Source organism: Scyliorhinus torazame, chromosome 16 (genome assembly GCF_047496885.1).
Source record: "Scyliorhinus torazame isolate Kashiwa2021f chromosome 16, sScyTor2.1, whole genome shotgun sequence".
NCBI classification, from domain to species: domain Eukaryota; kingdom Metazoa; phylum Chordata; class Chondrichthyes; order Carcharhiniformes; family Scyliorhinidae; genus Scyliorhinus; species Scyliorhinus torazame.
Window position 1 is genome coordinate 86,245,575 of NC_092722.1, and position 24,562 is coordinate 86,270,136.

At 52.4% G+C, this 24,562-nt stretch overlaps 1 protein-coding gene across 1 annotated transcript in view; it reads right to left on the minus strand.

The window, feature by feature from the left end:
* The window catches only part of LOC140392923 (putative DBH-like monooxygenase protein 2), a 289,303-nt gene that overhangs the window by 84,868 nt on the left and 179,873 nt on the right, over positions 1-24,562 (minus strand). The window contains exon 10 of the mRNA XM_072478705.1: positions 6,096-6,155. Coding sequence (XP_072334806.1) covers positions 6,096-6,155 — 60 coding nt within the window. The remainder of the gene's footprint in view (positions 1-6,095; positions 6,156-24,562) is intronic.

Below are 24,562 nucleotides of genomic sequence, written 5' to 3' on the forward strand. Positions count from 1 at the left end.
ACAGAGATACCCGGTGTTCTTCTCCTCCTCTAAGTACTCCCCTCCACTTCTTGGAACCCCTCAATGCTATTGCCAGGGGCTCAATCGCCAGTGCAAACAGTAATGGGGACAGAGGGCATCCCTGCCTTGTCCCTCTATGGAGCCGAAAGTATGCAGATCCCCGTCCATTCGTGACCACTGGGGCCCTATACAACAGCTGCACCCATCCAACATACTCATCTCCAAAACCAAATCTCCTCAGCACCTCCCACAAATAATCCCACTCCACTCTATCAAATGCTTTCTCGGCATCCATCGCCACCACTATCTCCGTTTCCCCCTCTGGTGGGGGCATCATCATTACCCCTAGCAGCCTCCATATATTCGTATTCAGCTGTCTCCCCTTCACATACCCAGTTTGGTCCTCATGGACCACCCTCGGGACACAATCCTCTATCCTCATTGCCATTACCTTGGCCAGAATCTTAGCGTCTACATTTAGGAGTGAAATAGGTCTATAGGACCCACATTGCAGCGGGTCCTTTTCCTTCTTTAGGAGAAGCGATATCGTTGCCCCAGACATAGTCGGGGGCAGCTGTCCCCTTTCCTTTGCCTCATTAAAGGTCCTCATCAGTAGCGGAGCGAGCAAGTCCACATATTTCCTGTAAAATTCAACTGGGAATCCATCCGGTCCCGGAGCCTTCCCCGCCTGCATGCTCCTAATTCCTTTCACTACTTCCTCTATTTCAATCTGTGCTCCCAGTCCCACCCTTTCCTGCTCCTCCACCTTGGGAAATTCCAGCCGGTCCAGAAAGCCCATCATTCTCTCCCTCCCATCCGGGGGTTGAGCTTCGTATATTTTTTTATAAAATGCCTTGAACACTCCATTCACTCACTCCGCTCCCCGATCCATCTCTCCTTCCTCATCCCTCACTCCCCCTATTTCCCTCGCTGCTCCCCTTTTCCTCAATTGGTGGGCCAGCAACCTGCTCGCCTTCTCCCCATATTCGTACTGTACACCCTGTGCCTTCCTCCACTGTACCTCTGCAGTACCCGTTGTCAGCAAGTCAAATTCTACGTGTAGCCTTTGCCTTTCCCTGTACAGTCCCTCCTCCGGTGCCTCCGCATATTGCCTGTCCACCCTCAGAAGTTCTTGCAGCAACCGCTCCCGTTCCCTACTCTCCTGCTTTCCTTTATGTGCCCTTATTGATATCAGCTCCCCTCTAACCACTGCCTTCAGCGCCTCCCAGACCATTCCCACCTGGACCTCCCCATTGTCATTGAGTTCCAAGTACTTTTCAATGCACCCCCTCACCCTTAGACACACCCCCTCATCTGCCATTAGTCCCATCTCCATTCTCCAGGGTGGGCGCCCTTCTGTTTCCTCCCCTCTCTCCAAGTCCACCCAATGTGGAGCGTGATCCGAAATGGCTATAGCCGTATACTCCGTTCCCCTCACCTTCGGGATCAACGCCCTTCCCCCCCAAAAAAGTCTATTCGCGAATAGACTTTGTGGACATAGGAGAAAAACGAAAACTCCTTACTCCTAGGTCTGCTAAATCTCCACGGGTCTACTCCTCCCATCTGCTCCATAAAATCTTTAAGCACCTTGGCTGCTGCCGGCTTCCTTCCAGTCCTGGACCTCGACCTGTCCAGCCCTGGTTCCAACACCGTATTGAAATCTCCCCCCATTACCAACTTTCCCACCTCTAGGTCCGGGATGCGTCCTAGCATACGCCTCATAAAATTGGCATCATCCCAGTTCGGGGCATATACGTTTACCAAAACCACCGTCCCCCCCTGTAGTTTGCCACTCACCATCACGTATCTGCCCCCGCTATCCGCCACTATAGTCTTTGCCTCAAACATTACCCGCTTCCCCACTAATATAGCCACCCCCCTGTTTTTCGCATCTAGCCCCGAATGGAACACCTGCCCCACCCAACCTTTGCGTAGTCTCACCTGGTCTATCAGTTTCAAGTGCGTTTCCTGTAACATAACCACGTCTGCCTTAAGTTTCTTAAGGTGTGCGAGTACCCGTGCCCTCTTTATCGGCCCGTTCAGCCCTCTCACGTTCCACGTGATCAGCCGGGTTGGGGGGCTTTTTACCCCCCCCCTTGTCGATTAGCCATCCCCTTTTTCCAGCTCCTCACCCGGTTCCCACGCAGCTGTGTCCCCCCCAGGCGGTGCCGCCCCGCCCATCCCACCCCATACCAGCTCCCCCCTCTCCCCAGCAGCAGCAGCCCAATAATTCCCCCCTCCCACCCCCCCGCTAGATCCCCCACTAGCGTAGTTACACCCCCCATGTTGCTCCCAAAAGTCAGCAAACTCTGGCTGACCTCGGCTTCCCCCCGTGACCTCGGCTCGCACCGTGCAACGCCCCCTCCTTCCTGCTTCCCTATTCCCGCCATGATTATCATAGCGCGGGAACCGAGCCCGCGCTTCCCCCTTGGCCCCGCCCCCAATGGCCAAAGGCCCATCTCTTCCACCTCCTTTCCTCCCCCCACCACCTCCTGTGGAAGAGAGAAAAGTTACCACATCGCAGGATTAATAAGATAAAACTCCTCTTTCCCCCCTTCTTCGCCCCCCATACTCGCCCCACCACTTTGTTTCAAACGTTCTTTTTTTAATAACCCGCTCATTCGAATTTTTCTTCCACGATAAAAGTCCACGCCTCATCCGCCGTCTCAAAGTAGTGGTGCCTCCCTTGATATGTGACCCACAGTCTTGCCGGTTGCAGCATTCCGAATTTTATCTTCTTTTTGTGAAGCACCGCCTTGGCCCGGTTAAAGCTCGCCCTCCTTCTCGCTACCTCCGCACTCCAGTCTTGGTATACGTGGATCACCGCGTTCTCCCACTTACTGCTCCGAGTTTTCTTTGCCCATCTAAGGACCATCTCTCTGTCCTTAAAACGGAGGAATCTCACCACTATGGCTCTAGGAATTTCTCCTGCTCTCGGTCCTCGCGCCATAACTCCACCTCCAGCGGACCCGCCGGGGCCTCCGCTCCCATTAACGAGTGCAGCATCGTGCTCACATATGCCCCGACGTCCGCTCCCTCCGCACCTTCAGGAAGGCCAAGAATCCTTAGGTTGTTCCTGCTCGCGTTGTTCTCCAGCGCCTCCAGCCTTTCCACACATCGTTTATGGTGTGCCTCGTGCATCTCCATCTTCACCACCAGGCCCTGTATGTCGTCCTCATTCTCGGCAGCCTTTGCCTTCACGACCCGAAGCTCCCGCTCCTGGGTCTTTTGCTCCTCCTTTAGCCCTTCGATCGCCTGTAATATCGGGGCCAACAGCTCCTTCTTCATTTCCTTTTTGAGTTCTTCCACGCAGCGTTTCAAAAACTCGTGTTGTTCAGGGCCCCATATAAAACTGCCACCTTCCGACGCCATCTTGGTTTTTGCTTGCCTTCCTTGCCGCTGCTCTAAAGGATCCACCGCAATCCGGCCACCTTCCTCTCCTTTTTTCATCCGTATCCAGGGGGGATTCCCTTCTGGTTCACCGCACAGTACTTTTAGCCGTTAATAAGAGCCCCAACGGCAATTTTAAGAGCCCAAAAGTCCGTTACACCGGGAGCTGCCGAAACGTGCGACTCAGCTGGTCATCGCCGCACCCGGAAGCTTTATCCCACATTCCTCACTAACATTCAGATATATTCCACACCCCTCACTGTAACAGTCAGATATAACCCACACCCCTCTCTGTAACACTCTGATATATTCCACAGTCCTCACTGTAACACTCTGATTTATCCCACATTCCTCACTAACACTCAGATATATTCCACACCCGTCACTGTAACATTCTGATATATCCCACACCCCTCACTGTAACACTCTGACGTATCCCACATTCCTCAATGTAACACTCTGATATACCCCACACCACTCACTGTAACACTCAGATATACCCCACACCCCTCACTGTAACACTCTGATATACCCCACACCATTCACTGTAACACTCAGATATACCCCACACACCTCACTGTAACACTCAGATATACCCACACCCCTCACTGTAACACTCTGATATATCCCACACCCCTCACTATAACTCTCTGATATCTTCCACACCCCTCACTGTAACATTCTGATATATCCCACACCCCTCACTGTAACACTCTGAAATATCCCACATTCCTCACTGTGACACTCTGATATATCCCACACCCCTCACTGTAACACTCTGATTTATCCCACATTCCTCACTGTAACACTCAGATATATCCCACACCCCTCACTGTAACACTCTGATTTATCCCACAATCCTCACTGTAACATTCAGATATATTCCACAGTTCTCACTGTAACACTCTGATTTATCCCACATTCCTCACTAACACTCAGATATATCCCACACCCCTCACTGTAACACTCAGATATAACCCACACCCCTCACTGTAACGCTCAGATATAACCCACACCTCTTACTGTAACACTCTGATATATTCCACACTCCTCACTGTAACACTCTGATATATCCCACACCCCTCACTGTAACACTCTGATATACCCCACACCCCTCACTGTAACACTCTGATATATCCCACACCCCTCACTGTAACATTCTGATATATCCCACACCCCTCACTGTAACACTCTGATATATTCCACACCCCTCACTGTAACATTCTGATATATCCCACACCCCTCACTGTAACTCTCTGATATATCCCACACCCCTCACTGTAACTCTCTGATATATTCCACACCCCTCACTGTAACATTCTGATATATCCCACAACCCTCACTGTTACGCTCTGATATATCCCACACCCCTCACTGTAACTCTCTGATATATCCCACACCCCTCACTGTAACTCTCTGATATATTCCACACCCCTCACTGTAACATTCTGATATATCCCACACCTCTCACTGTAACACTCTGATTTATCCCACATTCCTCACTAACATTCAGATATATTCCACACCCCTCACTGTAACAGTCAGATATAACCCACACCCCTCTCTGTAACACTCTGATATATTCCACAGTCCTCACTGTAACACTCTGATTTATCCCACATTCCTCACTAACACTCAGATATATTCCACACCTCTCACTGTAACATTCTGATATATCCCACACCCCTCACTGTAACACTCAGACATATCCCACATTCCTCAATGTAACACTCAGATATAACCCACACCCCTCACTGTAACACTCTGATATACCCCACACCATTCACTGTAACACTCAGATATACCCCACACACCTCACTGTAACACTCAGACATACCCACACCCCTCACTGTAACACTCTGATATATCCCACACCCCTCATTATAACTCTCTGATATCTTCCACACCCCTCACTATAACATTCTGATATATCCCACACCCCTCACTGTAACACTCTGAAATATCCCACATTCCTCACTGTAACACTCAGATATATTCCACAGTTCTCACTGTAACACTCTGATTTATCCCACATTCCTCACTAACACTCAGATATATCCCACACCCCTCACTGTAACACTCAGATATAACCCACACCCCTCACTGTAACGCTCAGATATAACCCACACCTCTTACTGTAACACTCTGATATATTCCACACTCCTCACTGTAACACTCTGATATATCCCACACCCCTCACTGTAACACTCTGATATACCCCACACCCCTCACTGTAACACTCTGATATATCCCACACCCCTCACTGTAACATTCTGATATATCCCACACCCCTCACTGTAACACTCTGATATATTCCACACCCCTCACTGTAACATTCTGATATATCCCACACCCCTCACTGTAACTCTGATATATCCCACACCCCTCACTGTAACTCTCTGATATATTCCACACCCTTCGCTGTAACATTCTGATATATCCCACACCCCTCACTGTAACTCTCTGATATATCCCACACCTCTCACTGTAACTCTCTGATATATTCCACACCCCTCACTGTAACATTCTGATATATCCCACACCCCTCACTGTAACTCTCTGATATATCCCACACCCCTCACTGTAACTCTCTGATATATCCCACACCCCTCACTGTAACACTCTCATTTACCCCACATTCCTCACTGTAACACTCTGATATATCCCCCACCCCTCACTGTGACACATTGATGATAAATACTCACCCACGTTATTGTTGATCGATTCTCTGTGTTATATGTGCATTCTGTAATCAGCACATCCCCCTGGTGAGGAAGTGAAAGTTATCAGAGGGATTTGAATACATCACAAATATCCTCACTGAAATATAAATAAGCAACATTTGAACCCATGTGGCAAAATCGGCATGCAAGGCATTTGATTACAACAGTCAAAAAGTATGAGTGAGCAAGAGAGAGAGAGCCCGAGACAGGGGAGACAGAGATCGAGAGAGAGAGAGTGAGCAAGGGTGAGAGACATGGGACTGGTTCTCCGCCCCCCGATGCCAATATCGCATTTGGCGATGGGGCGGAGATTTTGTATTGGCGCCATAATTGGGAGTGTTGCCGATTTTTTAATTCTCCGCCCTCCGAAAACTGGCGTACTTGTGGAGTACGCAGCACCAATTAGCTACCGCCTCAGGCCATTGCCTGAGTCCCAACTCGTGTTGCTCCGTCCCCCACCAGCCGAATTCGCGACAGCGCGGGACTCTCATGGTCCAGCCGTTCGGGAACCTCGCTAAGCGGCTGCAAACTCAGTCAGGGGCCGTTACAGTCGGGGGAAGGCCGATCGGCGGGCATGTGTGCGGGTGGTCCTGGGGGCACGAGCGGCCGATGAGGGGCACTATTTTGGCGGTCCAGGTCCACGGGCTGAGTCCGCCATGGAGCACCACCCAACCACTGGAGGCCGCCGCCTTGCGCATGGGCAGCCTCTGACCCGGAATTGCTGGGGGCCATATCGGCAGCTAGAGCTGCGAGCTCTAGACTGCCTCCCAGCTAGCCCCCAGCAAAACGGGGAATCTGTGGGCCGTGATTCTCCGAGCCCGCGCCGGGTCGGAGAATCGGCGAGGGGGGCACTCGAATCCCACCACGCCACTAGGCGCCAGGCCGGCGATTCTCCGGCGACCGGAGAATCGGCGGCAATCGTGGCGGCGCGGACGCCGGCACCGCTCGGGGGCTGTTGAAAGCGGCTCACACGGCCATTCTGCACACTCGACAGTCCGTGTGCCAGCCGAGTCCCGCCAGCATCGTTTGCTTCTGGTCCGACCTGGCGGGACCGCGCCTTTCTGGCTCCATGGTGGCCAGGCCCGCAATCGGGAGCAACCGATTGGCGGGCGCGCTAATTCCGGGGGGGCCTATGTTCCTCCACGCTGGGACCCTGGAGGGCTCCGCCACGTTGCTCGCGGGTCAGCGCGGAGACGGCCGTATCGCGCAGACGCTTACCTGCGCCGGCCGAGCCGTGCATGCGCGGACCCCGCCGGCCATGGCGGGCCATCTTTCGGCGCCGGAGCAGCACACAGCACTCCGGCGCCGTTCTAGCCCCCGAGAACGGGGCGAATGACTGGGCCTGGAGACCCTTTGACGCCGGCGTCGCTTGCTCCGGTTTTGATGCCAGCGTCAGCATTTGGCCGGGATTTCGGAGAATCCCGGCCATGGCCTTTGGACACCAGTGTTCCTGGCGTAAAAGACCACAGTTTTCCCGGTGGCGTGGGGACTTGGTTCCAAAAACAGAGAATCCAGTCGATGGAGAGAGGGTCAGAGAGAGATTGAGAGAGAGGGAGAGAGAGAGAGAGACAGTGAAAGAGACAGAGAGAACGAGAGTGAGAGAGACAGAGAGAAGAAAGATAGAGACGGAGACTGAGTGAGACAGTCGGAGGGCGAGACAAAGAAAGAGACAGAGAAAGAGAGAGAGGGACAGAGAGAGACCGACAGAGAGACAGGCATAGAATCATAGAATTTACAGTGCACAAGGAAGCCATTCAGCCCATCGAGTCTACACCGGCCCTTGGAAAGAACATCCTACTTAAGCCCACACCTGCACCACCCTATCCCCATAACCCAGTAACCCCACCTAACCTTTTGGACGCTAAGGGACATGGCCAATCCACCTAACCTGCACATCTTTGGACTGTGGGAGGAAACCGGAGCATCCGGAGGAAACCCACGCGGACACGGGGAGAACGTGAAAACTCCACACAGTCTTCCGAAGCCGGAATCAAACTCGGGTCCCTGGAGCTGCGAGGCAGCAGTGCTAACTGTCGCGTTGGGTGTTCTGATGTACAAACGATCCAACACGGCTGGAGATGGTGTAACTCAATTTTATTAACTACTCAACTGTAACAGCACACTGCTAACTTGGGTAGGTGCTTTACCAGCTAATCTGTGGACCCTGTCCTATCACTATCTGGGTGAGGCACTCAGCACATGGTGAGTGTCGTTGAGTGGCAGGCTCTGAGCTCGGTGCTCTGAGCTGGCTGCTGCTGGAATGAGCGGGAACTGTAGTGTCCCCTGTTTTTATAGTGCGTGTGCTCTCACTGGTGATTGGCTGCGATGTTGTGTGTGTGTTGGTTGGTCCTACTGCATGTCCATCAGTGTATGTGTGATTGCACCATGATATGCTGATCTAAATATCATGACACTAACCACTGTGCCACCGTGCCGCCCCTAAAAGAAAGAGACAGAGGGACACACTGAAAGAGGCAGAGAGAGACAGACAGACAGACAAACAGAGAGAGACAGACAGGCAGAGAGAGACAGACAGACACAGACACAGACAGACAGACAGAGAGAGACAGACAGAGGGGTAGAGATAGAGGGCTGGATTCTTCTGCCCCGCCCGCCGCATGAACGCCACAGGTGAGACGCGGACAATGGAGAAGTCCATTGACCTTGGGTGGGACTCTCCGGTCGCTGGGTGAACGCAGACGCAGAATCCCGCCCAGAGAAACAAGACAGAGAGGGAGAGAGAGAGACAGAGATGCAGAGAGAGCCACAGCAAGAGAGAGACTACCTGACAGGGAGAGACATAGATACACAGAGAGAGAGTGAGAGATAGAGAGAGACAGAGACAGAGACAGACAGACAGCGATAGACAGAGAGGGGGATGCTGAGACAGAATGAGAGGGAGAAACAGAGAGGGAGAGACATAGTGAGAGAAAGGGAGAGTGAGAGAGAGAGAGAGAGAGAGAGAGAGAGAGAGAATAAGAGGGAGAAACAGAGAGGGAGAGACATAGTGAGAGAGGGATAGAGAGACAGAGAGAGAGAGAGAGAATAAGAGGGAGAAACAGAGAGGGAGAGACATAGTGAGAGAGGGATAGAGAGACAGAGAGAGAGAGAGAGAATAAGAGGGAGAAACAGAGAGGGAGAGACATAGTGAGAGAGGGGGAGAGAGAGAGAGCAAGAGAGCGAGAGATAGAGAAATGGAGAGAGATTGACAAAGAGAGAGGCGGAGAGGTTTAGGGAGGAAAATCCAGAGCTTAGCGGCGCCCCAGGTAACTGAATGCAGGGCCGCCAATGGTGGAGCGATGGGATACATAGATACATAGAACATACAGTGCAGAAGGAGGCCATTCGGCTCATCGAGTCTGCACCGACCCACTTAAGCCCTCACTTCCATCCTATCCCCATAACCCAATAACCCCTCCTAACCTTTTTTGGACACTAAGGGCAATTTTATTTTTAGTATGGCCAATCCACCTAACCTGCACGTCATTGGAGTGTGGGAGGAAACCGGAGCACCCGGGAGGAAACCCACGCAGACACGGGGAGAACGTGCAGACTCCGCACAGACAGTGACCCAGCAGGAAATCGAACCTGGGACTCTGGCGCTGTGAAGCCACAGTGCTAACCATTGTGCTACCATGCTGCCCTAGATCTGGGGATGCTCGAGAGGCCGGATATTGAAAAATGCAGAGATCTTGGAGGGGTGTAGGGGCGGGAGAGGTTACAGAGATTGGGAGGATTGTAGGGTCTGGAGGAGGTTACAGAGATGGGGATGGGGTGTGTGGTAAACCACTGTTGCACCTGTATTAGGTGATGTAAGGTAGTACCTGTACTACAGGTTCGCCGGTAGTCCCTGCCTGCTGGCTCCGCCCAGTAGGCGGAGTATAAATATGCGTGTCCTCCATTCAGCAGCCATTTCGCCAGCTGCTGTGGGAGGCCACACATCTTAGAGCAATAAAGCCTCAGTTATATCCAACTCTAGTCTTTGTTCAATTGATCGTGCCTCAATTTATTGCTCTAAGATGGACCTCCATATCAAGCCAGATCGCCTGCAGCTGGATCCGCAATCAAGCGACTTCAAAAAGGACTTTAATCACTGGCTAGCTTGCTTCGAGGCGTACATCAACTCAGTGATCACCCCTGTTCCGGAGGCTCAGAATATACAGATCCTGTACTCAAGGTTGAGCTCCAACGTGTTTCCGCTGATCCAGGACGCCCCGAACTACGCCGACGCCCTGGAGCTTCTCAAAGAAAACTACGCACAGAAAACGAACATGCTCTTCGCCAGGCACGTACATGCCACTCGCTCGCAACTCCCTGGTGAGTCCATAGAAGACTTCTGGCGGGCCCTAATCCCACTAGTCCGGGACTGTGACTGTCAGGTCATTACGGCCACCGAACATTCAAACCTCCTTATGCGGGACGCGTTCGTTACAGGGATTGGGTCGGACCTCATACGCCAAAGACTTAGAAGGTGCCACGCTCGATCTAGCTGAGACAAAGAAGCTAGCGCTCTCTATGACGGTTGCCTCGCGCAACAGTCAGGCCTACCCCCCCCAGCCGCGTGACCCACCCCTCCTACGCATCGTGGACCCCACAGACGGGCACCCCAGCGGGGGCCTTACCCAGCCAGTACGCCTGTGCCACTCCCGCACCCCGGGGGTCCCCGATGTTACTTCTGTGGCCAGCAGAAACACCCTCGCCAACGCTGCCCGGTACGCAAGGCTTGCGGCAAAAAGGGCCACTTCGCCGCAGTGTGCCAGGCCCGCGCAGTCGCCGCTATCGCCCCCACCCCCCTAGTCTACACACAATGGGCACCGCCATCTTCATCTCTCCGGACCACGCGCGGCCAATGGACGCTGCCATCTTCTCCCCCTCAGTCCACGTGCGGCCATGGGCGCCGCCATCTTGTTCAACCCCTGCAACGTGCAGCCCATGGGCGCTGCCATTTTGTCCCCCGCAGGATCTTCAGGCGCCGCCATCTTGTCTCCCCCACGGGGCATGGACACCGACAGCATTCCAGGACCTGGGCCTCCAGGCTCCCCATCATCCGACGCCAGCGACGAACGACCACGACTCGCCTCAGTGACGATCGACCAGTCTCGTCCGCACAACCTGGCCACCGCATCGACCAGTGTGAAAATCAACGGCCACGTGACCTCTTGCCTGCTGGACTCCGGAGGCACCGAAAGCTTCATACACCCGGATACGGTAAGGCGCTGCTCCCTCGTGGTACACCCCGCCAACCAAAGAATTTCCCTGGCCTCCGGATCCCATTCCGTGGCGATCCGGGGGTACTGTATGGTCACACTCACGGTGCAGGGCGTAGAATTCAGCAGCTTCCGCCTCTACGTCCTCCCTAACCTCTGCGCTGCTCTGCTACTCGGCCTGGACTTCCAGTGCAATCTCCAGAGCCTAACCCTCAAATTCGGCGGCCCCTACCACCCCTCACTGTGTGTGGCCTCGTGACCCTAAAGGTCGATTCGCCTTCTCTCTTCGCAATTCTAACCCCAGATTGCAAACCCGTCACCACCAGGAGCAGACGGTACAGCACCTCGGACAGGAACTTCATCAGGTCCGAGGTCCAGTGGCTGCTTCGGGAAGGCATCATCGAGGCCAGCAACAGCCCCTGAGAGCCCAAGTGGTCGTCGTTAAAACTGGGGGGAAATCGGACCGTCCATACACCGCTTTTGAGGCAGACGGTCGTCTCTATCACTTCCTCATGGTTCCCTTCGGCGTCACTAACGGGGTCTCGGTCTTCCAAAGGCAGATGGACCGAATGGTCGACCGGTACGGGTTGCGGGCCACCGTCCTGTACCTAGACGACGTCGCCATCTGCGGCCACGATCAGCAGGACCACGATGCCAACCTTGCCAAATTTCTCCACACCGCCACTCTCCTCAACCTCACCTACAACAAGGAGAAGTGCGTGTTTAGCACGACCCGCTTAGCCATCCTCGGCTATGTGGTCCAGAACGGAATTCTGGGGCCCGATCCCGACCACATGCGCCCCCTCATGGAGATCCCCCTTCCCCACTGCCCCAAGGCCCTCAAACGCTGCCTGGGGTTTTCCAACAACATTTTTGACAAACCCCCCCCCCCCGCCCCCCCCATAACAGAAGATTAAAGAAATGCAAACACAACAATTAAACATTGTACATTGTACAAAACATTCTCATTGGGTTTCCCCATGTACTATAGCCTCCCCCATATGACATTTAAAGGTACTCGTAGGGAAGCCCCCCCCCACCCACCCCCATTCCCTCCCCAACAGAAACCCCCCACCCCCCCCACCCCCCCACCCACCCCCATTCCTCCCCAACAGAAACCCCCCCCCCCACCCCTGGGCTGCTGCTGCTGCTGACCTTCTTCTAACGCTCCGCGAGATAGTCTAGGCACGGTTGCCACCGCCTGGAGAACCCCTGCACAGACCCTCTCAAGGCAAACTTTATCCTCTCCAGCTTAATGAACTCTGCCATATCATTTATCCAGGCTTCCACACTGGGGGGCTTCGCGTCCTTCCATAATAACAAGATCCTCCGCCGGGCTACCAGGGACGCAAAGGCCAGGATACATCCCATCTCTTTCGCCTCCTGCACTCCCGGCTCATCCGTTACCCCAAATAGTGCCAACCCCCAGCTCTGCTTGACCTGGACTTTCACCACCTTGGACATAGTCCTCGCAAAACCCCTCCAAAACCCCTCCAGTGCTAGAACATGTGGACGTGATTTGCCGGACTCCCCGAGCACCTCCCACACCTGTCCTCCACCCCAAAGAACCTACTCATCCTCGCCCCTGTCATATGCGCTCTGTGAACAACCTTGAATTGTATTAGGCTAAGCCTGGCGCAAGAGAAGGAAGAATTAACCCTACTCAGGGCATCAGCCCACAGACCCTCATCTATCTCTTCCCCAAGCTCCTCCTCGCACTTGCCCTTTAGCTCCTCTACCGCGGCCTCCTCCTCTTCTTTCAGCTCCTGGTAGATCGCCGAGACCTTGCCCTCTCCGACCCATACATCCGAAATCACCCTGTCCTGGGTCCCCTGTGCCGGGAGCAGCGGGAATTCCCTCACCTGCCGCCTCACAAACGCCCTCACTTGCATATACCTGAAAGCGTTTCCCAGGGGTACCCCAAACTTCTCCTCCAGCGCCCCTAGGCTCGCAAACATCCCATCTCTGAACAGGTCTCCTATTCTCCTAATCCCTGCCCGATGCCAGCTCCGAAATCCCCCATCCATCCTTCCCGGGACGAACCGATGATTCACCCGAATCGGGGACCCGACCGAGGCTCCCACCTCGCCCCTGTGTTGCCTCCACTGCCCCCAGATCTTCAACGTCGCCGCCACCACCGGACTCGTGGTGTACCTTGTCGGCGAGAGCGGCAGCGGTGCCGTCACCAGCGCCCTCAGGCTCGTGCCCACACAGGACGCCATCTCCAACCTCTTCCACGCCACCCCCTCTCCCTCCATTACCCACTTACGGATCATCGCTACATTGGCTGCCCAATAGTATCCGCACAGATTCAGCAGAGCCAGCCCCCCCCCCCCCCCCCCCTGTCCCTACCCCGTCCAGAAACACCCTCTTTACTCTCGGGATCTTATTTGCCCACACAAAACTCATGATGCTCCTGCTTACCCGTTTGAAAAGGCCTTGGGAATCATAATGGGAAGGCACTGGAACACAAATAGAAACCTTGGGAGGACCACCATTTTAACCGACTGCACCCTGCCCGCCAGCGAGAGTGGCAGCACATCCCATCTTTTAAAATCCTCCTCCATCTGCTCCACCAACCGCTTCAAATTGAGTTTGTGCAGGGCCCCCCAACTCCCAGCCACCTGGATCCCTAAGTACCGAAAGCTCCTTTCCGCCCTTTTCAGCGGCAGGTCGTCTATCCCCCTTCTCTGGTACCCTGGATGCACCACAAAGAACTCACTTTTCCCTACATTCAACTTATACCCCGAGAAGTCCCCAAACTCCCTTAGGATCCGCATGACCTCCGCCATCCCCTCCACTGGATCTGCCACATACAGCAACAGGTCGTCCGCATACAGCGACACCCGATGTTCCTCTCCTCCTCGGACCAATCCCCTCCATTTCCTGGACTCCCTTAGTGCCATGGCCAAGGGCTCAATTGCCAATGCAAACAGCAAGGGGGGCAGGGGGCACCCCTGCCTCGTCCCTCGGTACAGCCGAAAGTACTCCGACCTCCGCCGATTCGTAGCCACGCTTGCCACCGGGGCTATACATAACAATCTGACCCAGCCGATAAACACCTCCCCGAACCCAAACCTCCGCAACACTTCCCAAAGATACTCCCATTCCACCCGGTCAAAAGACTTCTCCGCGTCCATAGCTGCCACTACCTCCGCTTCTCCCTCCACCGAGGGCATCATAATCACATTGAGGAGCCTCCGCACATTAGTATTTAGCTGCCTGCCCTTTACAAATCCCGTCTGGTCCTCATGAATCACCCCCGGCACACAGTCCTCAATTCTCGTGGCCAGCAGTTTTGTCAGCAACTTAGCATCCACATTGAGGAGTGAGATCGGTCTATAGGACCCACACTGCAGTGGGTCCTTGTCCTGCTTCAGGATCAGAGAGATCAGCGCCCCGGACATTGTCGGGGGCAGGGTCCCCCCCCCTTGCCTCATTGAAAGTCCTCACTAGCAACGGGCCTAGCAGATCCGCGTACTTCCTATAATACTCGACCGGGAACCCGTCCGGCCCCGGGGCCTTCCCCGCCTGCATGCTCCCCAATCCTTTAACCAGCTCCTCCAGCCCTATTTGCGCCCCTAAACCAGCCACCTCCTGCTCCTCCACCCTCGGGAACCTCAGCTGATCCAAGAATCGTCGCATCCCCTCCTCCCCCGCTGGGGGCTCAGACCTGTACAGATCCCCATAGAAGTCCCTAAATACCTCATTTATTCTCACCGCACTCCGCACCATATTCCCCCCTCTATCCTTAATTCCACCTATCTCCCTCGCTGCCTCCCTCTTACGAAGCTGGTGTGCCAGCATCCGACTCGCCTTCTCCCCATACTCATACATCGCCCCCTGCGCTCTCCTCCAGTGTGCCTCTGCTTTCCCTGTGGTCAACAGGTCGAACTCCGTCTGGAGATTCCGTCGCTCCCTGAGTAGCCCCTCCTCGGGGGCCTCTGCATAGCTCCTGTCCACCCTTAAAATCTCCCCCACCAACCTCTCCCTCTCCATCCCCTCTCTCTTCTCCTTATGGGCCCTAATGGAGATTAGCTCTCCCCTAACCACCGCCTTCAGCGCCTCCCAGACTACCCCCACCTGCACCTCCCCGTTGTCGTTGGCCTCCAAATATCTCTCAATGCACCCCCGCACCAGCCCACACACCTCCTCATCCGCCAACAGTCCCACATCCAGGTGCCACAACGGGCGCTGGTCCCTCTCCTCCCCCAACTCCAGCTCCACCCAGTGCGGGGCGTGGTCTGAGATGGCTCTGGCCGAGTACTCCGTTCCCTCCACTTTCGGGATTAGCGCCCTGCTCAGAACAAAAAAATCTATCCGGGAGTAGGCTCTATGGACGTGGGAAAAGAATGAAAATTCCCTGGCCTGGGGCCTGACAAACCTCCCTGGGTCCACTCCTCCCATCTGGTCCATCTGGTCGGTAGCCTTCATGATCAAGAACACACAGCGGGGCAAGATGAAAAACAATAAAATCTTGAGGTGGAGGCTCGAGCTCTCCACCTATAATTACGAGGTTTTGTATCACCCCGGCAAACTCAACGAGCCCCCAGATGCCCTATCCCGAGGTACTTGTGCCAGTGCACAAAGTAGACCGACTCCGTGCCCTGCACGACAGCGTTTGTCACCCTGGGGTCACACGGTTGTACCATTTTGTCAAGGCTCGCAACCTGCCCTACTCCGTCGAGGAAGTACGGACAATCACCAGGGACTGCCAGGTCTGTGCGGAGTGCAAGCCGCACTTCTACCGGCCGGACCTTGCGCGCCTGGTGAAGGCCACCTGCCCCTTTGAATGCCTCAGTGTGGATTTGTAGCCATCTGGGATGGCCACTTCCCAATTACAAAATGGACACTTTGCAAAGATTGCAGGGAAAATGGACAATACTGAGAAAACAAGCAGGTTCAGGGTTTGTCTGTTTATTGGAGCCGCAGCTCCCAGACAAGACTCAACTGTAGGCCCGTTAACATACTAATGGCCCATCTCCGGGAACAAAAGAGTATCATTTGAGTGACCGATACTAAGGCAGACACCCTGGCGCCAGAGGAGACCCGAACAAAGCAGGCCAACGGCCACCTACGACACACCCAGCCATCAGGGCACCCATCCCTTTATTGGAGGAAATCGATAGGAACGATCGAGAAACAGCCCAATTAATTGGGGCCAAGTTCAAAGCCCGCCCAAAAGAGCGGAAAACCCCTTTGGGTATCAGAAGGAGCCCCCAAGAGAGAATCGTTCTCTTGGCTCCGGCTCTCACCGAGGAGAGACCTGTCCAACAGCTGCACCAGAAACAAGTAAGTCCAAGGTCAATGCACGCTACCAGACAGACGACCTTAGCTGTTATCCCGTACCAGTTCTACCCCAGCAGCCTCAGAACAGATCAACTGCCATTGTTCCTCTGACTGAGTGGGCGCCCGAAGCTAAGTATAGGCTTTAGCAGTAGTGATAGTTTAGTCTGTAGTATTTGTGCATGAGTATATTTAACTGTGTGTGTAAATAAATAAGCATTTGACTGAACTAACTAACTGGTGTATCGAGCCTTTGATCAGTATTCGGTTTGAACCTTGTGGCGGTATCGAAAGATATCTGGCGACTCTAGAGCAAACGTAATTAGAATTAAGGAAGGCGACCATATTGACCGCCATATTCAGAGCCAACGAAATAAATGAATATTTAGCAACATTTACTGGCGACTCCGCCGGGACTCGACCTAGAAGTGGCCTAGTCACTCCGAGAGAACCCAAATTTGAATTGGAATCCAATTGGAAACAGAAAAACCACAAGTGTAAGAATGATACTGATCAAACCTCCGAGATTCAGAAGTGAGTTAATGCATGCGTACTAACAGGGATATAAGGTAAACCTGAGAGATTTTGTTGCGTAAAACTGTCGGGAGTTTTGTAGGCCGGAAATTAGCGTAAGCCGTACCCGTGTTTACATCACCGCTTTATCACCCCCTGTTCCAAATTCAGTAGAGAACCCAGAGATAGAGAGAAAATGGCAATGAAGGCAATGGAACGCCTTATGAACCCCCAAGAATTCGAGGTCGCGGCGACCAGTAGAGTAGGACAGTGTCCCATATGGGAAGAAGAGATCAGAAAATATCTCAAAGGGAAAGGATGGCCCCTTTGGAGTAAATTCTGCGCCAATGACGAAACAGGTCCCGGGAGTATAGGACATACTTGGTGGGAGAACCTGTCAGAGATCCACAAGGAGAGCTTAGGGAATGCTCGCAAACCGATGACAATCGTGTCCTGCTTGGCACAATTGCGAGGCACAGAGGAGGTCGTTAGGACGCTCCGTAGAGAGATTGAGGAGAGAGACAGAAATAGTGAGGGAGATGTGAGTGAATTTGAGAAGGAGAATAAGGAGTTAAGAGAACAGTTAGCAGTGAGGGACAGAGAGGTGGATGATGCCAAGGGGGCACACCAGTCTTGTCTCGCCCATTTGAGTAGTTTTCAGACCCAGTACGATAAGGCCTACCAGGACACGCAACGCGCGGTCTTGGTAAGACAAGAAACAGAGCAACAGGTAGAGCAATTGCAGAAGCAGTGCAATGATTTAAAAGCAGCCCGACGAGCGCTCCATACTTCCATGACGGAACAAAGGCAGAGCTCCATTGATCACGCAAAGGGCCGGAAGCAAATTGCAGAATTGCAATCTCTGCTTTCTGTCCAGAATGGGTTTCAAAGTAGGCTTGGACCCCAGTTAGACCAGGAAAACGGCCCCGATTAGCAGGAGTTAAATGAAACTGCCCACAGATACGTACATGGGACATGTACGCAAGAAAACCCCCCAAAAAGAAAAGCTCCCCAACCCCCGACTGAACAGGCAGAACACACCCCCATGAACCCTGTAACCACACACCACAGGGCCGCAGCAGACGGAAACGCAGATTTCCGATATACAACCCCGTTAACTGTGACCCAATTACAGGACGCGTGTGGAAAGATTACACCGTTCCTTCCCACATCAGACCCCCATCAGTTTTTCGCTAGAGTTAAACAACAGGCTACCATGTACGGCCTGGACGAAAAGGAGCAAGTGAAGCTCAGTTTTAAGCCTCACCCCTTCAGTCGTGGCAGCCCTTCCCGACCCACAGAATGTAAGAGGAGGCGTTAGCGCCCGTTCAGAGAGTACAGACATGAACGGCACCGACTGACGGTGTTCGGGCTCCCCAACTTGGGTCTGCGACACCCTTTAGGACAAGTCCGGTAGACCGGTAGTAGCAGGCAAAGTCCGGGGACACCCCGTAGAATTTCTTTGGGACACAGGAGGGTCCCGCACCACACTCAATTCCTCCACGATGTTTCAACGAGACACGTGGCCCACAACAGTCACCATCACACTCAGCGGCTTTACAGGTCATTTACAACAAGGACACCTCACAGCCCCTGTAGCGATATAAATAGGGAATGACTAAACACTCCGTAGTTTTGGTCGATCTACCTCAGACAGCTGAACACATCCTAGGAATCGATTGTATGAGCTCCCACAACTTCTCTTTTGATCCAGTTAATAAATGTGCATGGTGAATGGCAAAGGCAGCACGAGCCCCCGCCACGCTCACAGTTGGAGACTATGCAAACAGAATCAGCACAGTAGGAGACTTCTGGTTCGACCCTCGAGCCATTAGTGCAGACAAACAGGTTAGGGAAGTCCTGCAGCAACACAAAGCAGCATTTGCACAGCACAAGCACGACTGTGGCAAGATAGCTGGCTTGGTGGACATTACAGGTCCCGACCCCAGACCGCAAAAGCAGTACGGTTTTCCCCAAGAAGCAGAGGGAGAGATCTCCAAAGTAATAGAGAGTTTGCTTGATCAAGGCGTACTCAGATCCGTAGCCTCCACAAACAACGCACCAATTTGGCCCGTCAGAAAACCCGATCGATCATGGCGGCTGACCATTGATTAACGGGAACTGAACAAAGTAACCCCAGAAGCAGCCCCCACCATAGCCACGAGTCCCGAGACCATGCTCAAACAGGGACTACAGTCAAAACAATTTCGGTTTTGGACATTAGCAACGGCTTTTGGTCCATTCCAATATAAATTCGCTTTTACATTCCAGGGACAACAATACACGTGGACGTGCTTTCCACAAGGCTTCCACAACTTCCCCTCCATTTTCCACCGACAGCTGGCAAATCCAAAATTTTCCCGACCCAATTGTCTGGTCCAGTATGTAGATGACTTGCTACTACAGACAGACACAAAGTGAGAGCACATTTCGCTTCTCGCCAAACTCCTAGGACTCCTAAAACACATTGGATGTAAAGTCAACCCGAAGAAGGCACAGACTTTGCAGGAAAAAGTGATTTACTTGGGTACAGTAATCATAGAACATAGAACATAGAACATAGAAAATACAGCACAGAACAGGCCCTTCGGCCCACGATGTTGTGCCGAACCTTTGTCCTAGATTAATCATAGATTATCATTGAATTTACAGTGCAGAAGGAGGCCATTCGGCCCTTTGAGTCTGCACCAGCTCTTGGAAAGAGCACCCGACCCAAACTCAACACCTCCACCCAACACCAAGGGCAATTTGGACATTAAGGGCAATTTATCATTGGCCAATTCACCTAACCCGCACATCTTTGGACTGTGGGAGGAAACCGGAGCACCCGGAGGAAACCCACGCAGACACGGGGAGGACGTGCAGACTCCGCACAGACAATGACCCAAGCCGGAATCGAACCTGGGACCATGGATCTGTGAAGCAATTGTGCTATCCACAATGCTACCGTGCTGCCCTTAAGAACAAATAAATCTACACTATATCTTTTAACCGTAATCCATGTACCTATCCAACAGCTGCTTGAAGGTCCCTAATGTTTCCGACTCAACTACTTCCACAGGCAGTGCATTCCATGCCCCCACTACTCTCTGGGTAAAGAACCTACCTCTGATATCCCTCCTATATCTTCCACCTTTCACCTTAAATTTATGTCCCCTTGTATTGGTGTGTTCCACCTGGGGAAAAAGTCTCTGACTGTCTACTCTATCTATTCCCCTGATCATCTTATAAACCTCTATCAAGTCGCCCCTCATCCTTCTCCGCTCTAATGAGAAAAGGCCTAGCACCCTCAACCTTTCCTCGTAAGACCTACTCTCCATTCCAGGCAACATCCTGGTAAATCTTCTTTGAACCTTTTCCAGAGCTTCCACATCCTTCCTAAAATGAGGCGACCAGAACTGTACACAGTACTCCAAATGTGGCCTTACCAAAGTTTTGTACAGCTGCATCATCACCTCACGGCTCTTAAATTCAATCCCTCTGTTAATGAACGCGAACACACCATAGGCCTTCTTCACAGCTCTATCCACTTGAGTGGCAACTTTCAAAGATGTATGAACATAGACCCCAAGGTCTCTCTGCTCCTCCACAATGCCAAGAACTCTACCGTTAACCCTGTATTCCGCATTCATATTTGTCCTTCCAAAATGGACAACCTCACACTTTTCAGGGTTAAACTCCATCTGCCACTTCTCAGCCCAGCTCTGCATCCTATCTATGTCTCTTTGCAGCCGACAACAGCCCTCCTTACTATCCACAACTCCACCAATCTTCGTATCGTCTGCAAATTTACTGACCCACCCTTCAACTCCCTCATCCAAGTCATTAATGAAAATCACAAACAGCAGAGGACCCAGAACTGATCCCTGCGGTACACCACTGGTAACGGGGATCCAGGCTGAATATTTGCCATCCACCACCACTCTCTGGCTTCTATCGGTTAGCCAGTTCGTTATCCAACTGGCCAAATTTCCCACTATCCCATGCCTCCTTACTTTGTGCAGAAGCCTACCATGGGGAACTTTATCAAATGCCTTACTAAAATCCATGTAGACTACATCCACTGCTTTACCTTCATCCACATGCTTGGTCACCTCCTCAAATAATTCAATAAGATTTGTAAGGCAAGACCTACCCCTCACAAATCCGTGCTGACTATCCCGAATCAAGCAGTGTCTTTCCAGATGCTCAGAAATCCTATCCTTCAGTACCCTTTCCATTACTTTGCCTACCACCGAAGTAAGACTAACTGGCCTGTAATTCCCAGGGTTATCCCTAGTTCCTTTTTTGAACAGGGGCACGACATTCGCCACTCTCCAATCCCCTGGTACCACCCCTGTTGACAGTGAGGACGAAAAGATCATTGCCAACGGCTCTGCAATTTCATCTCTTGCTTCCCATAGAATCCTTGGATATATCCCGTCAGGCCCGGGGGACTTGTCTATCCTCAAGTTTTTCAAAATGCCCAACACATCTTCCTTCCTAACAAGTATTTCCTCGAGCTTACCAATCTGTTTCACACTGTCCTCTCCAACAATATCGCCCCTCTCATTTGTAAATACAGAAGAAAAGTACTCATTCAAGACCTCTCCTATCTCTTCAGACTCAATACACAATCTCCCGCAACTATCCTTGATCGGACCTACCCTCGCTCTAGTCATTCTCATATTTCTCACATATGTGTAAAAGGCCTTGGGGTTTTCCTTGATCCTACCCGCCAAAGATTGTTCATGCCCTCTCTTAGCTCTCCTAATCCCTTTCTTCAGTTCCCTCCTGGCTATCTTGTATCCCTCCAATGCCCTGTCTGAACCTTGTTTCTTCAGCCTTACATAAGTCACCTTTTTTCTCTTAACAAGACATGCAACCTCTCTTGTCAACCATGGTTCCCTCACTCGACCATCTCTTCCCTGCCTGACAGGGACATACATATCAAGGACACGTAGCACCTGTTCCTTGAACAAGTTCCACATTTCACTTGTGTCCTTCCCTGCCAGCCTATGTTCCCAACTTATGCACTTCAATTCTTGTCTGACAACATCGTATTTACCCTTCCCCCAATTGTAAACCTTGCCCTGTTGCACGTACCTATCCCTCTCCATTACTAAAGTGAAAGTCACAGAATTGTGGTCACTATCTCCAAAATGCTCCCCCACTAACAAATCTATCACTTGCCCTGGCTCATTACCGAGTACTAAATCCAATATTGCCCCTCCTCTGGTCGGACAATCTACATACTGTGTTAGAAAAGCTTCCTGGACACACTGCACAAACACCACCCCATCCAAACTATTTGATCTAAAGAGTTTCCACTCAATATTTGGGAAGTTAAAGTCGCCCATGACTACTACCCTATGACTTCTGCACCTTTCCAAAATCTGTTTCCCAATCTGTTCCTCCACATCTCTGCTACTATTGGGGGGCCTATAGAAAACTCCTAACAAGGTGACTGCTCCTTTCCTATTTCTGACTTCAACCCATACTACCTCAATAGGGTGATACTCCTCGAACTGCCTTTCTGCAGCTGTTATACTATCTCTAATTAATAATGCCACCCCCCCCCCACCTCTTTTACCACCCTCCCTAATCTTATTGAAACATCTATAACCAGGGACCTCCAACAACCATTTCTGCCCCCCTTCTATCCAAGTTTCCGTGATGGCCACCACATCGTAGTCCCAAGTACCGATCCATGCCTTAAGTTCACCCACCTTATTCCTGATGCTTCTTGCGTTGAAGTATACACACTTCAACCCATCTCCGTGCCTGCAAATACTCTCCTTTGTCAGTGTTCCCTTCCCCACTGCCTCATTACATGCTTTGGCGTCCTGAATATCGGCTACCTTAGTTGCTGGACTACAAATCCGGTTCCCATTCCCCTGCCAAATTAGTTTAAACCCTCCCGAAGAGTACTAGAAAACCTCCCTCCCAGGATATTGGTGCCCCTCTGGTTCAGATGCAACCCGTCCTGCTTGTACAGGTCCCACCTTCCCCAGAATGCGCTCCAATTATCCAAATACCTGAAGCCCTCCCTCCTACACCATTCCTGCAGCCACGTGTTCAACTGCACTCTCTCCATATTCCTAGCCTCGCTATCACGTGGCACCGGCAACAAACCAGAGATGACAACTCTGTCTGTCCTGGCTTTCAACTTCCAGCCTAACTCCCTAAACTTGTTTATTACCTCCACACCCCTTTTCCTACCTATGTCGTTGGTACCAATGTGCACCACGACTTCTGGCTGCTCACCCTCCCCCTTAAGAATCCTGAAGACACGATCCGAGACATCCCTGGCCCTGGCACCCGGGAAGCAACATCCCTTCCGGGAGTCTCGCTCGCGACCACAGAATCTCCTATCTATTCCCCTAACCATTGAATCTCCTACAACTATTGCTTTTCTATTCTCCCCACTTCCCTTCTGAGCCCCAGAGCCAGACTCAGTGCCAGAGACCTGGCCGCTAGGGCCTTCCCCCGGTAGGTCATCCCCCCCAACAGCATCCAAAACGGTATACTTGTTTTGAAGGGGAACGGCCACGAGGGATCCCTGCACTGTCTGCCTGTTTGTTTTTTTCCCCCTGACTGTAACCCAGCTATTCTTGTCCTGTACCTTGGGTGTGGTTACCTCCCTGTAACTCTTCTCAATCACCCCCTCTGCCTCCCGGATGATCCGAAGTTCATCCAGCTTCAGCTCCAGTTCCCTAACACGGTCTTTGAGGAGCTGAAGTTGGGTGCACTTCCCGCAGGTATAGTCAGTGGGGACACCGGTGGTATCCCTCACCACCCACATCCTACAGGAGGAGCATGTAACTGGCCTAGCCTCCATCCCCTCTTACCTGACAGAATATAGCTGCTGTGTGGACTAACTAGATCTCCGCCCTCCGACTCTGCTCCCAGTCAGCTACACTTCCTGTAAACTCCTGGCTCTCTTCTCACTCTTTGCGTAAATGTCGGAAACAAAATGAAAGGAGCACCTTACTCCCTCCTCACCTAACTCCCTCGGTCACCAAACTCTCACTATCGCACTCAAAAAGCACCAAATTCAGCACTCAGTGCAAATCACTCATGGTAAATGCGAGATCGAGCACAAGAGAATTGACTCGATCGTCAAATTGCCCCTTCCCCATAATGTCTCAGCCCTCTGGTCATTTCTAGGACTGGTTGGCTACTGTCGAAACTATATCGACGGTTTCGCCACAAAAGCAGCGCCCCTATCCGACCTTCTCAAGTAGCAGGCACCTTGGGAATGGCTTCCACAGCACACGGATGCTGTGGATGCTTTAAAGAGAGCCCTCAGCACAGCCCCCACATTACAGGTCCCAGATCCACTTTCCCCATACGCAATCAAAGTAGCAAGCACCGACCGAACCCTTACGGCCATGCTCCTCCAGGAACGCCATGACCAATTACGCCCCGTGGCATACGCCTCACGTAAGTTAGATCCTGTCG